This window comes from Ziziphus jujuba, chromosome 11 (genome assembly GCF_031755915.1).
Source record: "Ziziphus jujuba cultivar Dongzao chromosome 11, ASM3175591v1".
NCBI classification, from domain to species: Eukaryota; Viridiplantae; Streptophyta; class Magnoliopsida; order Rosales; family Rhamnaceae; genus Ziziphus; species Ziziphus jujuba.
The window spans coordinates 17682318-17699137 of NC_083389.1; the positions used below are offsets into that span (position 1 = coordinate 17682318).

At 27.4% G+C, this 16820-nt stretch overlaps 1 protein-coding gene across 1 annotated transcript; it reads right to left on the reverse strand.

The window, feature by feature from the left end:
* Positions 1–10194: 10194 nt before the first annotated feature.
* LOC107435603 (uncharacterized) lies at positions 10195–11001 on the reverse strand. The gene has a single exon (XM_016047237.4). It carries the CDS (start codon positions 10767–10769, stop codon positions 10287–10289), a length of 483 nt encoding a protein of 160 aa, XP_015902723.2. The 5' UTR covers positions 10770–11001; the 3' UTR covers positions 10195–10286.
* Between the last annotated feature and the right edge of the window lie 5819 nt (positions 11002–16820).

The following is a 16820-nucleotide window of genomic DNA, read 5'->3' on the forward strand; positions in this document are numbered from 1 at the left end:
TTGCTCATTGAAAATTCGTATGATTCATGTGGCCTTAAGAATGGAAATAATTTATTTTGTTTCAGCTGGGCATGCGTGTTATGTTGGCCTGTGTTTGGATCTTTATCTTTGGATGATCTTTTATTCATGTTGCATTAGTATAGAAGTTATAGGTATTTCCTTTATGTTCTCTTATATCTCATGAAATAAGCTATCCTTATTCAACTAGGGATCTGTTAACAGAGATCATATATTGTTATGACCTTGTAAATGAAGCGTAATTGCAATTTACCAGTTGCTGGTCATTGCAAACCATATGCCGTAAATTGGCCTTCCTTATCAAAGGGTCTAGGTTGCAATGATTTTGTAAAGCTGTTAATGAATGATATTATGGGTTACCTTTTGATAAGGTTAAACATAAATTGCATTTGTAAATGAAATGATTTCATGAACATCGAGGGATGAGATACATGCTTCAATTCGGTGTTTACTTATGCTTGAGTCTGGTTTAACTGATTGCATGTATAGCATATTGCTTAGGAATTTATTTTCCATGGTTTATATTTTTGTTGTATTATGTGATGCTAAGAGAATATTATTTAGGTGAAACCTATAGATGGAAATGCTGATGCTGTGTTGCATTTTTGACAAAAAAATGTTTCTTGGCATATGTTCATATTTTAGTTTGGTTAGGATTAAATAAGAGGGAAAATTTTTTGGGGACTAAGTAACATGTGTTATGTTCCCCAGTTTCAGCTTGGTGTTTTTCATTATTACTTGTTAGTGAGTTGTATAATACAGGTTTTAAGGTTTTGGTTTGAAGCCATTATCAGCCTCTATTGCTTTTGATTGCTGAATCATCCATCATATATTTTGCATAGTATCAAGCATCATGGCTTTTGATCTATTAGCTTGTTTTGTTTTTAATCTATAATCTTGGAAAGCTTTGCAGTTTCTATGATGTATGTTATTTTAGAGCCATTTATCTATTTTAGGCTTCTCCCCGGCTTGGTAGAAGGAAACTTGGGCAAGAAATAATTAAAGGGTAAATGTAATAGAGGCTGTGGATTGGATTTAAGGAATTAGATGGGGTTTTTGGAATGGCTGTTTGGCTTTTGCTGATGAAGTTGTGATATACAATGCATCTTTGTAGGATAAATGTATTTGTTCTTTTTGTTTCCGTTTGTGATTAGGGACATTTGTGTGAGTTGAATGGCTGCACACACTGGACTTATCTTTTATTTATTTGTTTGTTTGTTCTTAAGCCATTGGACTTATCATTTGTTTGTTGTATGCTCTGCTGTTCTGTACCTTCTTGTCAATATCTTTATTAAATTGTCTAATTGGCACTATTTTGTGCACATTAGCATATGTTTATCTCACACACGGTTTGGACTGGTTAAGAGATTTGAGTTGTACCCTTTGTCTTGACTGTCATGTTTTGCAAACTTGATTTTCATAAGAATAAAAATGAAATTGAAGTTTCTCAATGGGAGATCTACTTATCATTACTTGGTTTTTATTCACACCTCTCAAGTGATTAGAGAAATTTTAAGAAGGAATTCTATAGAGGAGATTCTTTAATACAATATGACCGTAGCCTCCCTTGATGTTTGGCTTATTATGCTTTTGAAAATGTGAGATTTTAATTTGTTTCTGTAGTTGAAAGTTTTATTAATTTTTTAAAGATTAATTTTAACGCTTAGAGAGTACTTCGGTATGATGATGTGAATGGTGCAAGAACTTGGTTCTTTTCTTTATTTTCTTTCGTTGGTAACCAATTTCATTTTGTTATGCTTTTGTGAGTCAGAATTTAATTGATTTGTGGGATAGGAGAGCTCACTTTGCTCATGTTCATCAATACTAATTGTTTATTGGAATAATAATGATTAAAGGATTCTGCTTCTTGTATTTCTCGATCAGCCAGCTTGTGTTGATTTTTATGAATCAATTTCTGTGCTTATCATAGTTATCTTGGTTTCTTGTGTTTCTTGGACAGAAAACTAGTACGTTTTGTTACCATGCCATTTTCTATCTTTTAACGGCATTCTTTTTGGGCTGATATGGTGTTCATGCACCTTGTTGATTTATCCCATACGCTTCGTGTATGGTTTACTCAATCAGGTGCACCATCTTATCGCCAAAACATTGTTTTTGTTTTTCTTTGGTAATAGCTAAAACATTGTTGCTATCACATAATATTGGATGTTCCAATCTGGAATGTTAGGGCTTGTTTGGCTATATATTCTGTTTTCTATTTTTGAAACATTGTTTTGAAAATAGAAAATAGAAAACTGTTTTTTACTGTTTAACGAGTACAATGAACGTTTGGCTATTAATATTTGAAAACAATTTTCAAAATTAAAAACAGAAAACATATTTGGCTAAACATGTTAGGAAAGGTAAAAACAAAAATAAACAATAAAAAAGAAAAAAAATAATGCAATGGGAGATAAGGAGAAATAAAAAATGGAGATAAACAGAAAAAAAAAAAGAAAAAGAGAATAACTTATAGAAAAACAAAAAAAAACATTGAAAAAGAAAAAGTAAAAAAAAAAATATATCTAATAGAGATGGGAAATAAGAAAAAAATAATGGAAAATTAGGAAAAAAAAACAAAATAGAAAATAGAGAGAGAGAGAGAGAGAGATAGAGTCAGAAAGAATATTTGATAAGGAAAAAACAGAAAATAAGAAAAAAGAACAAAATAGCAAAATAAATAATTAATATAAAAAACATTTGTCCAAAAAAAACTGATAAAAAAAGTAAGATAAAAAAATAAAAAATAAAAAACTAGTATGTGTACAAGGAGGGAAAGGAAAATAAAAAAATAATTGATGTAACTTATAAAAATTAAAAAAAAAAAAAAAGAAGAGGAATAACTATTTTTTTAAGTTGTTCTATTAAAAAAATTAGGAAAAAAATAAAATAAAATAAGAGAATAAAAAAATTTAATTGGATACATTTATTAAGACATAATTTTCTATCTTTCTCTCTTTAAAATATTCCAAAAAATTGAAATAATGTTTTCTTTCTATAAGATAAAAAAATGTAGATTAAAGAAAAATGATGAAGAAAACAAATTAAAATAATATGTATTTTATTATTTTCAAAACAGCTGGAAATATCATTTTATTGTTTTCTAAATTTTATTTTATTTTTTTATTTATTTTCTAAAATTGTTTTTGAAAACTAATGGCCAAATAGGTAATTTTTTATTCTGAAAATAATTTTTTATTTTACAAAATAGAAAACTGTTTTAAAAATAAATGGTCAAACAGGTCCTTAATATCTAAGTGATATATTAGATTTATGTTTACTTTTCCTATCAGTGTTAAAATGTTGAAAATCTTTGTTCAGTCCAATTCGTTACTTTTGAGATTGTGCTTGAACAAATGCCTTGAACATGGTTCAGGTAAAATGTGGATTAAATATGTAGACCCTCAGCATGCCTCTCTCTTTGCCTAGAAAATGAATGAGGGCTGGAAAAAAATTTTTTTTTTTTTTTTGAGCAAACTAATTAATCTGAGCAATTTTTCTTAGTACGAATTCTGGGAACTGGTTTGTTTGATTGGAATGATAATACAAATATTAAGAATAATTGAATTAAAATGAAATATAAATTGATTATACAAACTTTTACCTGTATTAACCCTTTTGGTTTCTGGATTCAGGATCTGCTGTTAAAATCCTTTCTCACCAGTTTATTTTTTATTTTTAAAAAACTCCAAGTGTTTTTGTTTTTTTAATAATTTTTGTACATTTGATATTTTATATGATTTTATAGTTTGTGATTAATATTGTAATTTGTGGTATATAATATGAATATGATTACCCAATGTCTAATGAAAGTATGGGTTACAATATATAAGCTTTTCAAAAATTAAAATGCGTTCGGATTTTGAGAGTATCTAAAATGGTATCATTGCAGCGTGGGCTTTTCAATAATAAATGTTAAAATCAATATTAAATTTTCGTATTTGCACTCTATTGGTAATTGCTATAACGTGACAGTGCCAAATTAGAAATTTTATCAGTTAAAACCAAGATATATATATATATATACAGTTTCACTATCATATTTGTAAATTTATACATTATAATACAAATCAGAATCAAATTATATATAATTTATAGTGTATTATATATATTTTATTTCAAATTATATTACATTAACTTTTCTATAAATTTCATCTATACAATTTAAATTTAAATTCAGTTGTTTTTTTTATTCTTTGAAAATAATCATTTATGTAAGAAAAATGATTCATCAAAAAATAAGAATCCATATATGTAATTTCCTTCTAGCAATTACAGTTGTTCGTTTGGTATTCTAAATTTTAATAATTATATATATATATATATATATATATATATTTATAACTCTAATATAGATGTTTAACTTTAATCTAGATTTTTTTTTTCTCAATAATATATAATGTTTGAACCATATATAATCAATAGGGTAAACTAAATAATCTTCCTATGGTATGTTATCAAAATACTCCTAAAAAATGGAAGAGAGACAATTAATTTAGCATATTATGAACGATAGAATTGGATTGACCACATGCAAATAATTAATTTCCCTTTATTAAATACCGATAATATAATTTAATTATTTGTTCTATATATACAACTTTAATCTATTTTTTTTTCTCAATAATATATAATGTTTGAACCATATATAATCAATATGGTAAACCAAATAATCTTCCAATAGTATGCTATCAAACTACTCCTAAAATATGGAAGAGAGAAATTAATTTAGCATATTATGGATGATAGAATTGGATTGACCATAGGCAAATAATTAACTTTCCTCTACTAATACCCATAATATAATTTAATTATCTGCTATTATTATTATTATTATTATTTATCCTATAAACAAATTTTTACCTTATAAGGTAAATTATTTATAAAATTCAAATTAAAAAAATATTTACATATTTAATTTTTCCTATATATGGAATTCAAATTTAGATATATTTATATGATTTGATCAAATTCAAATATATTTACATAATATTTTCCATCTATAAAATTTAAATTTAGATGTATTTATATAATTTAATTCAAATTCAAATATACTTTTTAATTCCTTGGAAATAATTAATTAATTTATATTAAATACTCACAATATAATTTATTTATTTATTTATTATTATTATTATTTATCCTGTAAATGTATTTTTATTTTTTAAGATAAATTATTTATGGAATTCAAATTAAAAAATATTTATCTATTTAATTTTTTCTCATCTATCAAATTTAAATTTAAATATATTTTTTAATTCATTGCAAATAATTAATTTTTTTAATATTAAATTCATATAATATAGTACAATTATACTTATTATTATTGTTAATATTATTATTATTATTATGACCTAATTAATAATAATTTAGATTTAAAAAGATGTATATATATAAATATAGTTTTGCTACCATAAATGTCAAATTATATATAATTTACAGTGTATTGTATATATTTTATTTCAATATTACATATAATTTAATTATAATCATTAATATGCATATCAGTATTCATTGGAATAAAATTATATATATATAAAAATATATATAATATTATTACCAACAACAGTATATATATATATATATATACACACACAATATTCTATAATTGATGATATAATTATCAGTTTATAGTGAAAGCCTATTTGTGCTAATGGTCGATAATAACTAACGCATAGAATAAATTGTGAAATCTTCAATCTTTGAATGAAATCAGAAATAATATAAATTTGTTATCTTTTCCTCTCATTCATTTCCTTTACATTGAATCAAACTGTTACATATAAATAAAAAAAATTATAAAATATATAATTAAAATAAAAAAAATGACTTTGGAGAGAATATGGAAGAAGAGTATGTTAGCATGTGGCACACACTCTTATACTTTTATAGATTATATATAGATGTTGTTCAATTATTATCAATTAATATTAATAAACCATTGAAATTAATATTTTTGGAAATTTATAAAAATATCCCATTATTTTAAATTCTTTGCACAGACAATGGCAGTCTATTGTCACAATTTTTTCGAAACGACAAAACAATATTCTCATATATCAGACCAAATTATTAAAAAAAAAAAAAAAAAAAAAATAATGCTAAGGTCATCAAAAACTTAAACTTTACCAACATATTTATCAAAGATGATACTATAAGGTGATATATTTTAATTTTATGGGTTAAAAAATTAATATAATTTAAATATAGATGCATATAATTAAATATAAACTAATTAAATAATAATTTCATCATTTTGTAAATATTTCGATAGACTTCTTGATTTTTTTTTATCATTATACATAAAAATATCATCTAATCTCATCAAATAAGATTCAATAATATAAGTTAGAATCATCAAATTTGTTTATTAACGATACAATACTAAATGATATACTAAGTGATATGATCTTATTTTATTTGATTCACTTTTTATCATTCTAGATTATATTAATTTGTCAGCGACTAGCAAATTGTCAATAATTTGTTATTCAAAATTTGATTTAAAAAATTGGATAGCCTTACTTATTTAGATTTATGCAAATGCAATATTTTATATCTAAGAATAAGAAAAACTTAGTTATAATTGTTGTACAGTATCACTCTCTACAAAGCTCATGAATCATGTGTCATATAATTCAATGATCTACAATTACATACAATATCATGCGACGTTAAAATAGAACTTATAGGTGCTACAAAATATTAATTGTGTGTTCATTGTTAGAATTTTTTTTTTCCCCCCCTAAGAAGATGATTGTTTGGTTAAGCATAGAAGGGTAAATATGTCATTTTGGAAAAAATGAATTGACTATCAAAGTATGATTGGAAAATATATATATACATATATATATATATATATACACACACAAAAAAAGAATAATACCACATAAAATGTTAAAAAAATTCTCTCTACCAAAAAAGCAAAAAAAAGAGCCTTAGCCATTTATCTCTCTCATTTTCTTCTTCTTTTGGGTGTATGTATGCCTAATCTTGGAAAGCATTGAAGCAATAAGACCTTAAAAAAATGTAGGTTTTTGGGACATAAATAATAATATCATGAAATTTCCCAAAAATTGGAATCATTAAGATCCATGAGTACTCCATTCTTAATTTTCACCTATGATTATGAGGATTTTTTTTTTTTTTTTTTTTTTTTAGGGGGTATACTTTTAGGGGTGTGGATGAGCCCCATTGCCCATTTGGAAGAAAGTTATATTTTAGCAGGCGTGTTGATTAGCCCCGTAGAATGCAAGTTTCGTTTGGTGGTTGTTATGATTGAATCTTATCTTTCTCTCTTTTCTCTCACGGCCCAGACTTTGTCACTCTTTGCTTCCTCTCACTTTTTAGCTACCATTATACAATTACACAATTTACATGCACTTCTTATTATTACCACTAAATACCAACCTCAGCCAAGTATTTTTCTACAAATTTCCTCATGCGTTTGAAAGCTTGTGGAAAATAAAGCTCCATAATATTATCTGGGACCCTTTCCAGATATTTAATAGCAGAGTTTGGGACTTTCTCGATGTATATGCAAATGCAATGAATTCATCCACGCTTGAGAGTCCATCCCAAACCGTAATCAAAATTTCTATATACATTTTTTTAACTCTCTGTTATTGATCGGTGAAGTATGAGTAATGTGATTGTTTTGTGTTCTCATAGATACCATACTAAAAACAAACAAAAAAGAAAAAAAAAAAAAAAACAAATGAAAACACATGGATCCCACAAAAAAAATATTAAGTATTTGATGATAAATGATTTGTTATACCATATTATGTACAAATATAATAATTATATATATATAAAAGTTTTTCCATTACTAATTTCTCTGAAATATAATGAGTAAAATTTTTATTTTATTGAACAAAAATCAGGTTAAAAAAATATCTCTACTAGTAACAAATATAAAATTTACTTTTAGTCTATTATTTTACCCTCCAAAATAATAAGTGTTTTTTCTTTTAGCCTAACCTACAAAATTTGTGACATTGCTCTCCAAACTATCTTTTTGTATCACATTACTTCAATCTTGCAATTTTTTTTCTAATGAATCTGACAAAATTAATCATATACAAAATTAAAATATAATATCATAAATTGGACAAAAAAAATATTATATCATAAATTAACTGTAAACAATGTACAAAAGTAAAATATAATGTCATAAAATAGTTTTCAAACAAAATTACATATATAATTAATTTCATCCATTTGTCCTCCCAAAAGCAATGTGTACAAATTTTATAGTTTACTGGGGAAAATGAAAAATATTGCATAATTTAGGAGTAAAAATGATATAAACCCAACTTTAATATAAAAATTTGCACGAAGGGCTATTTCACTAAAATACAAACAAATGAGAATCATTCTACTTAAAACATCTTCAATTATTAATATGAAGTGGGGGCATAAATATACAATGCATTTTAAAAGTGTTTCCGATTATAATGTGTAGAAGATTTATTATTATTATTAATTAATTATATATATTTTGTTAAATTTTTTTAAAATTAATTTTGAGAAAAATTTTAATTTAAAAAAAAATTATAATGTTCGATAGAGCTTTAAAAAATAGAAGGTCAATTTGATATTGTTTATTTTTTTCTTTTCCATGTCAGCTTAACAAAATGCAGTTAGGCCCATTAAAAGACAATTTTTTTTTAAATAATTATTTATTTCTTTGATATGTAAAAAAATCTCACAACACACATAACTATTAAACTATTAAAGATGCTTTTACTTGCTCTTATTCAACTTTACGTAGACGGAAATTCCAACAATTTATTAACTTGTTATTACATATAAGTCTCCTTCTTGGACCACTTATTGGATAAATTAAAAAAAAAAAAATTTATCATAAAATTTTCAATAAACAGATTTCGATTGAAGTTATTGTATAAATAAAAAATACTAAGAGATTGGAATGAAACATGTTGCACTTGGCAGCGTATTCAATGGGGAATATCGCCGTAACAATTGGCTTTTCCAATAAGAGACAGACATTTCATTGACCCTTAAACAAAACTTTTCCAAATAGAATCCAAAGCAAACGCTTAAAATTTTTACATTTTTTACTTTGTTCTCCACTTTGGAACATCTATATCGTCCTCGCCTCTCTACGACCAACCATGTTATGTATTTGAATCGGACGGTCGGCCTATACGGGGCCCCGCTTTCACATACTGATCATATGGTGGAAGCTGACTCAAAATAAGTGAGAAACCAGGATTAACAAAAAGAATCCAACATTGCCTGTATTTTTCTTTTCTTTTGGTTTAATTTGGACAGAATTCGTGTAATCAAAAGATAAAAAAATAGTTGTCAAAAAGTTGAAAGAAATACTTCAATTTCTATTTTCCTTATTCATCATTGTCCATGATTTTATATTTATCAATAAAATAATATAAAAATTGACATGTTTAAATTTTGTATTGGTAAAACCCAAAAGTCTTTATAAATACTCAAAATCTATATACGAGAAAGTAAATCTATCTTCCATACAGTAACTAATTGGAAAAGTGTATATTTCCAGCGAAAGAATAAAAAAAAGAAAAAGTAACAAAATGGTATATGTGCCTGTTTCTTAAAAGCTATTTTGAGGGGAGACACCTACCAGTGTTGTAATTATCTGACTTGACACACTTTTTCGCAGTCACTGGCAGCTAATACCATGAACTTGGAACTCACAGAGAAAGAAAAAAGAAAAAAGAAAAAAATCTTCCTTAAATAAGAAAACGAAGGAAGAAACAGGAAGAGGAAGATGGAAATGTGTAAGTCGAAGTTATCAAAGTGTCTATGACTTTCAAAGGCATCGAATTCTTCTTTTCTTTTTATTTAAATTGGGGTATCCTTTTTCTCTTTTTGGCTGAGCATCTGAACATTAATTTTTGGCACCTTTATCTTTCTGCAATGTGCAGAACAGACCAAATTGAGAGAGAGAGAGAGAGAGAGAGAGAGAGAGGATGAACACACATGACATAAACATCAATCTTTTGGAATCACTCAGAGAAAATTAAAAGATGAAAACTAGACCAAATTTTCTAACCCCAAAACGTGCAAATTAATTTACAAATACAGCCACCAAATATATATATATATATATATATGTCTGAACTTCAGCATTAAAACTATCACAGAAGTAAAAGGAAAAAAAAAAAAAAAATCTCAAACCAAACACCTTTCTTTATTATAAATTATAAATAAGATTAAAGCAAAAATAAACAAACTATAAACTTTAATTTAAATACCATGGTTAGCTAGTCTTTTGGATCCACAACATCTACACTTGCAGTGCAAGACAAAAACCTCTGGAAAATTCTTAACAAAGCAGCACAAGACAATTCCTTCACTTTCCTGAGAACCAAACACTTACTCCTCTTGCGACCTTTGGACTTCCCTCCCTTCTTAGTGCCGTGGCTCATTTTCTCCTTCACTCTGCCGAAACATTTCTTGGTTTTCTCTGGCATGGTCTCTTTCTTCGAGAATTTGTAGCTCCGGAGGTACATTTGCCGGCATGAAATGCTGTCCACCACCCTTGGATGGCAATGGCTATGGCCATGGCTGTGACTATGGCCATGGCCAGTACAACTACCATTACTCCTCCTGCCATTGGAGCTTACCGATTTCACGAACTCGGCATCGGATTCCGGCCACTTGTAGAGGTTGATGTAAGTGGCTCGGACCGGCACGCGCGGATCACGTGCGTCGTTGACACAGTTTGATATGCAGACAGAGTTCATTGTTGTTCTGGGGCTGTTGTACCCCTGTTTTGAGTAAAGTTGGGGAGGTCAGAGGAGCTGTGTAATGGGTTTTTGGGTTTATAAATTGGGAAAATTTTTATTCAATTATTAAAAAAAAAAAAAAGAAAAAGAAAAGGAAAATACAAGGCTTAGAATGCAAGAAAAGGTGTAGAAAGAGAAGGATAATGGGGTTTGTTCTAGTGGAGGAATTTATCATGTTATTATGTGAGATATATAGAATGATTTGGTATAATTAGCAATGACGGTGTTTTTGTTCTGTATGTGCTGTTAGGCATGAATTAGATGGCCTAAAGGAGCATCTATGTGTAATGACTGAAATACCCTTTGTATTGTACATGAAACAAATTTTGATATATGGTTATTTATATTATATGCCTTGATTTGAATGAATGTACATAATGAATTAATAAATTTGATCCTAGGTGTTACAATTCATGAAAGGTGGAGTATTATTACAGGAACAGAGAGAGTGCTTTATGTCATTATAATCTTTTTTGGGCCAATTCCACCTTGGTTGGTTCTAGGTGTTGATAAGTAGATATTAGCTTTCATTGACCAAATAAATAATAAATCAAAGCAAATATAAGAGAGAACATGCATTGAGAATGTGATTAAAAGGGTATAAGTTTGGTTTAATTTTGAAGAGAGACAATATTGGCCGTGTGATCCACCTAAGACTCGCCTTATACAAAGATGCAAGTGTTTTAAGGTAGTGATTAAAGAGTGAGTAAGGATTAAAAAGGAAATTAAAAAAAAGAAAGAAAAAAAAAAAAGATACAACGCTGTTACCCATGGAATTAAAACAAATTGATGATATAAAGAATAAATTTCAATAATATTTAAATCATAAAATTGTTAAATTGAACAACTAGTCCCTGTATAGTGAAGATTATAGGAATCTTGTTAATATGATATATAAGAGCCTTTAAAGTTAAAGCAAAGATTGGTTATGTCCTTTTCAGCCCAAAAAAAAAAAAAAAAAAAAGATTGGTTATGTTCTGACAGTGCCCTGTGGAGAATATGAAAAACCTTGGTTGCTGTGTCTCATTTAGAGACGAGTCAACTTGAAGTTAATTAAAATGGTTTCCAGGAAGAATTAAACAACTAATTCTTCAAGATCTTGGGAAGACAATAAAAGAGAAAATTAAAATAGAGAAGGGACTAATAAAATAAAATTAAAAATATAACTACTTTCTTGTTCATAATTAAAAAGATGAACTTTCTACAAATATCAATACTTAAGCTATAAATCTATATATATTTGCATAGTTTAGGGTTTATCTTTTTATTTTTGAAAAAGATTTTTCCTTCACAAAGATTTTTTTTTTTTTTACCTAAAAAAAGAACTTTATTAAGACAAATTGTTTATTATACATTATGAAAATTAGACATTCACGTTTACAATGTATTTTTATTTTTATTTTCCTTAGATTAATAGGCTTTTGTATAAACGCATCATAGAAAGCTTGACGAACTAATTTTTTGCTTGTTCACGTTTTGGTTAGAGATGCTATGAAGATTTGTTCTTCATTATTATTATTATTATTATTATTATTATTTTTTTGGGTTGAGAAGCAATCCCATCAATTTTTGAGCAACAATATATTTCTTAATCAATGACTTTACTTTTAACCCTCTAATTGATAGCAGCGAGTCATTCTGATCTATCAGCTTCAATAGATCTATTTCTCTAATGCATTTGACCCGGTCTTTCAATCCATATCGATGCATAAATTTGGTACAATGTTGTTAATATTTAGGAGAATAAATATTCAAGTTGGGTTTTCTTTATTTCTTTTACCATTCAATATTTGTCCAAAACGGCAGGCTGTTTGACATTATAACATTGACCTGTTTGATTACGTACGACAAAGAACAAGACAAAGTCTGCATCCTTTGCTTTATATAAATGTGGGTGTGGGTGTAAGCAGTTTCTTTTTGGTGCATTAAGAATCTGACTAGACAGTCGATTTTTTTGCAACAGAGCTGGTCTTCCAACCTAAGGTGGGATTGTTCAGGACTGCAGGTCATGTTTTATTTGTGGAAAGTTTCTGGGTTCTTGGGCCCAATTCCATTGTTTGCACCCCAATTTCTTTTTCTTTTTTTTTTTTTTTCCTTTTTTTAATTTTTTTTTTAATAAATTAGAAAGGAAAATTTTATCACCAGACACTAATCAAATCTACGATCTAGGGGCTCTTATGAGTAATCATTGCTATCACTTCTAATTCAAATATACATTTTCATAAAAATGGTTTTAATCACACTACATTCTATACTAGAAAATGTAAAAGAAATATTCTAGTGGTGCGAAAAGAACAACTCTATTAGATATCAAAGAGGCCTTGGCCAACCGAATGACAATGCTCATCAGGGGATAATTGCATTGTTTTCCCTGTTTAAAAGTTTTTGGTCGTGTTTCTGTCCGTTCCATAGCCCAAGTATTTTGCATTATGTCCTTCAGTTTTGACAAGTGGCTCTTTGATCAGATATTGATGTTTGTGGGGAGGTGTATAGGCTGATGTCATACATCGATTAAGGATATAATAAACCCAAGTGAGATAATTTTTTATTAGACTTATGGATATATTTCTTCCTCTGCTACTTTCATCTATCAAAGTTAGCTATACTCTTTTATCATACAAAATAAATAAATAAAGAGTTAGCTATAGTCTTTAAGCCTTTGAGGTTCAGTTACAACAAAACAACGACATAATGTAGAGTTGCTTTTGCTAGACAAAAATTTCTCCTAACACATATTTTTTTTTTTTTTTTTTGGGGCACAACATTTGTGTGTTCATGTTGATCGAGCAAATTCAATTGTCTGAAATTATATTTTGGAACATGGAGTGTCGAACATGGTTCTATAAATAAACGTTTCTAAATTGCCTTGTTTTTTTTTTTTTTTGGGTGGGTAAAAGAAATGTGTCTAAATTGTTTGGTTATAGTTTAGAAAAAATATATAATAATAATAATAATAATAATAATAATAATGTTTGGTTACAAAATACCGACAAAATTAAATGAAAATTCTGATCAACTCGCCAAAAATATTGTTATTTTGGGCCTACCTTTACTGTCCCTGTTAAAATTGTGGGCTGGTCTGGGCTTTTACTTTATTTGTAAATTTTAGGGTTCTTAAAAATTTGCTTAGAGGCAGAACCTTTATACTGCCACATCGATTAATTAAACTTTGCTTGAATTGGAATCTATAGTGACATCTAACAATCTTTCCTGAAAAGTTGGATTTCAGACACAAGTAAAAGAAATGTTAAATACTAAATATGGAAACTAAAAACGTTAAATATTATAATTTTAATCAAAAGTTTCCAAAGATAGAAAACAATTAAAATCCTTAATTATTATTCTTAGATCGATCGGTAAGTTTTCAGCTTGACATTTTCTCGTCATGTTCTCTTCTGGTCATCTTCTCTTGCATCGCAAATGTTTTCAATCATGTTATGTAGTATTTGTTTTCTTACAAATGATAACCCATCTGAAACTCCAAGAATGGCTTCTCATGAAGTTTGCCCAATAATTTGGAAAGTGCTGGTAAAACAGAAAATGCAGATATTTTGTTCTTTGTTATTACAAAAAACGAAGCATCATATTATGAAACAATCAACTGTATGTCAATCCTGTTAATTAAAGAGGGGAAAAAAAAAGAAAGGAAGGTAAACAGAATAATACCCACCTCCAATTTATTACTAAAAATTGTTTGACTTCTTGTAAACCCTTGGATCTTCCATGCGTACGGTACGTAGGGGCGAAAACATTTTCTCAGCTTTCTTACTATATAGGAAACTCAATATACATAACATAATGTATTTCCAAATTAAAATATTTGAGTATGAAGCAAAAGTTGTGCGTTGGACAAATACTCATGAAACAAGGATTGTGTGATAAGGCATCATCACTATTGCTTATCTACTCCAAGCCAATAAAGTTGACCATGGAGCTCCAAAGTTCCTCCTACTGGTATTTTTAGCATTTTAGTTGGCTAAGGTGTTGATTGAGATATAAGAAACCAATTTTGCATGAATAGGATTTGAAAAACATCAAGACTGCCGGGCTTCTTGTATAATTTATTTAAAAAAATGAAGTTATTTGTAATTTAATACTTAATATTTTGGTCAATTGCATATTAAATTCTAAAATTTAAAACATTTTATATTGGACTTTAAAGTTATAATTAATTTCACATAAATTAAATTCTGACTAATAAAAAATTTAAAGTTGAGAAAATTGACTAGTTTTCTAAATTTACAAACAATATGAGAAAAAATGATTAATTGATTAATGAAAAAATTAATAATTTTTTATTTTTAAACTTTCTATTAGTGAATTTGATAATTAATTTGACAATTGGATTAATATGAAATAAATAATAAATTAAGAGCCTGAAGTGGGAGCATTTTAAATTTAAAATTTACATATGCAATCTGACCAAAATATGAAGAACTAAAATGCAATTAGCATTTAAAAACTTAAAAATAGCATTGTCTCCGTTTATGATAAACATCATAAGTGAGCTTCGTATTGGCAACTTAAGTGGATTGAAAGTAATGAGTTCACTTTCTCATATCAATTTTTAATTTTAAAAGTAAAAAAGAAATTTTTAATTTTAAGTGACTACAAGTTTTAATTGAGATTGATGCTTAAAAGTCACTTGACCAATATCATGCATTCGGAAACTTTTCATAGTTTATTCATGATGGACGGTTGATGTGGTTGTTTGTTGCTAATATATAAGAGGCGCACTATTTGAAAATTATATATATATGTATATATATATAGAAATAAAAATGGGGGTCAAAGATGTTGCTTAAACACGTAAAACAACCAAAATTAATTAGCTGTTACCCAAGAAAAAGCAACAAGGCAAAAGACCAATAAAAGAAGTCATTTTAAATTACAAAGTCAATTTCTTTTGAAAAGAAAAGAACTAAGCCAATGGGTGATGGAACGGTGGCGGCCAACAATATATATAAATTAAGGTCACGATCTAAGTGTTACCTCAAAATAGTTCCATCTTCTAATTACAAAAACCATGAAAAGTTTAATTTTACTTAATTTTATTATTTTAAAATGTATATATATATATACATTATGTTTTGAAATGGAGTAATAAGCTGGGTAAGCATAGTCCACGCCAATGATTCCAAGTAGATAAACACCCAAAAGTTCAGTCCACAGCAGATATAACACCCATACCTAACATGTATATGAAAATATATAAATGAATTATGAATGAATACGATACACTTAAGATAATGAGTACTGAAACTCAAACAGCAAATGTTTCATCAACAAAAACGGCACGCTATCTGTGGAAATTGGGTTTTCGTGAAGACATTGAAGGCGTGTAAAGAAGAGATTAGGAAGCATAGCTCACCGTTCTTCCATGACAATTTATAGAAATGTTAATGAAAAGGGAAATACTAGCACAAAACGTCACGCATTTCAATATAATTTTATATAGGCATTTCGAATTTATTAGAATCCAATTAATTTGGACATGTTCATGGAAATGTCCATTTCTAATGGGATTAAGCTCATATAAACAATGTTGAAAATATCCAATCAACGATTTTGTTGTTGCCAAAAAGAAATATGAATAAAAACAAAGGTTTTCTTTGATTTTGAAGCCTTGGTTCTCAGATTGTACTCTGCAGTTTCTTTCTCCTCCAATAAGTAATTTTGATACATATTTTCTTCTTTTTGAATTGTATATATATACTTTATATATAAATTTACCATATTTTAACAAGATTTATTACGAATTATACTAAGGTTTAAGTACAAACTTTATTTCTTAATTTGATAGAGTATGAAAATGTACCATAAAAAAATCTAGTGATGGTCATATATGCATAAAGATGCAGTTATAAAGATGCAGTTCCCAGTCAACTTTATTTTTAAAATTTTGATAAGACGGATAAGACCACAAGAGTTTGTGGGTCCCCTTTTTAATTATTTGTATGTCTTTTAGTAGTTTTGGGTTACATATTGCCATATTATTAGTAACAGTGG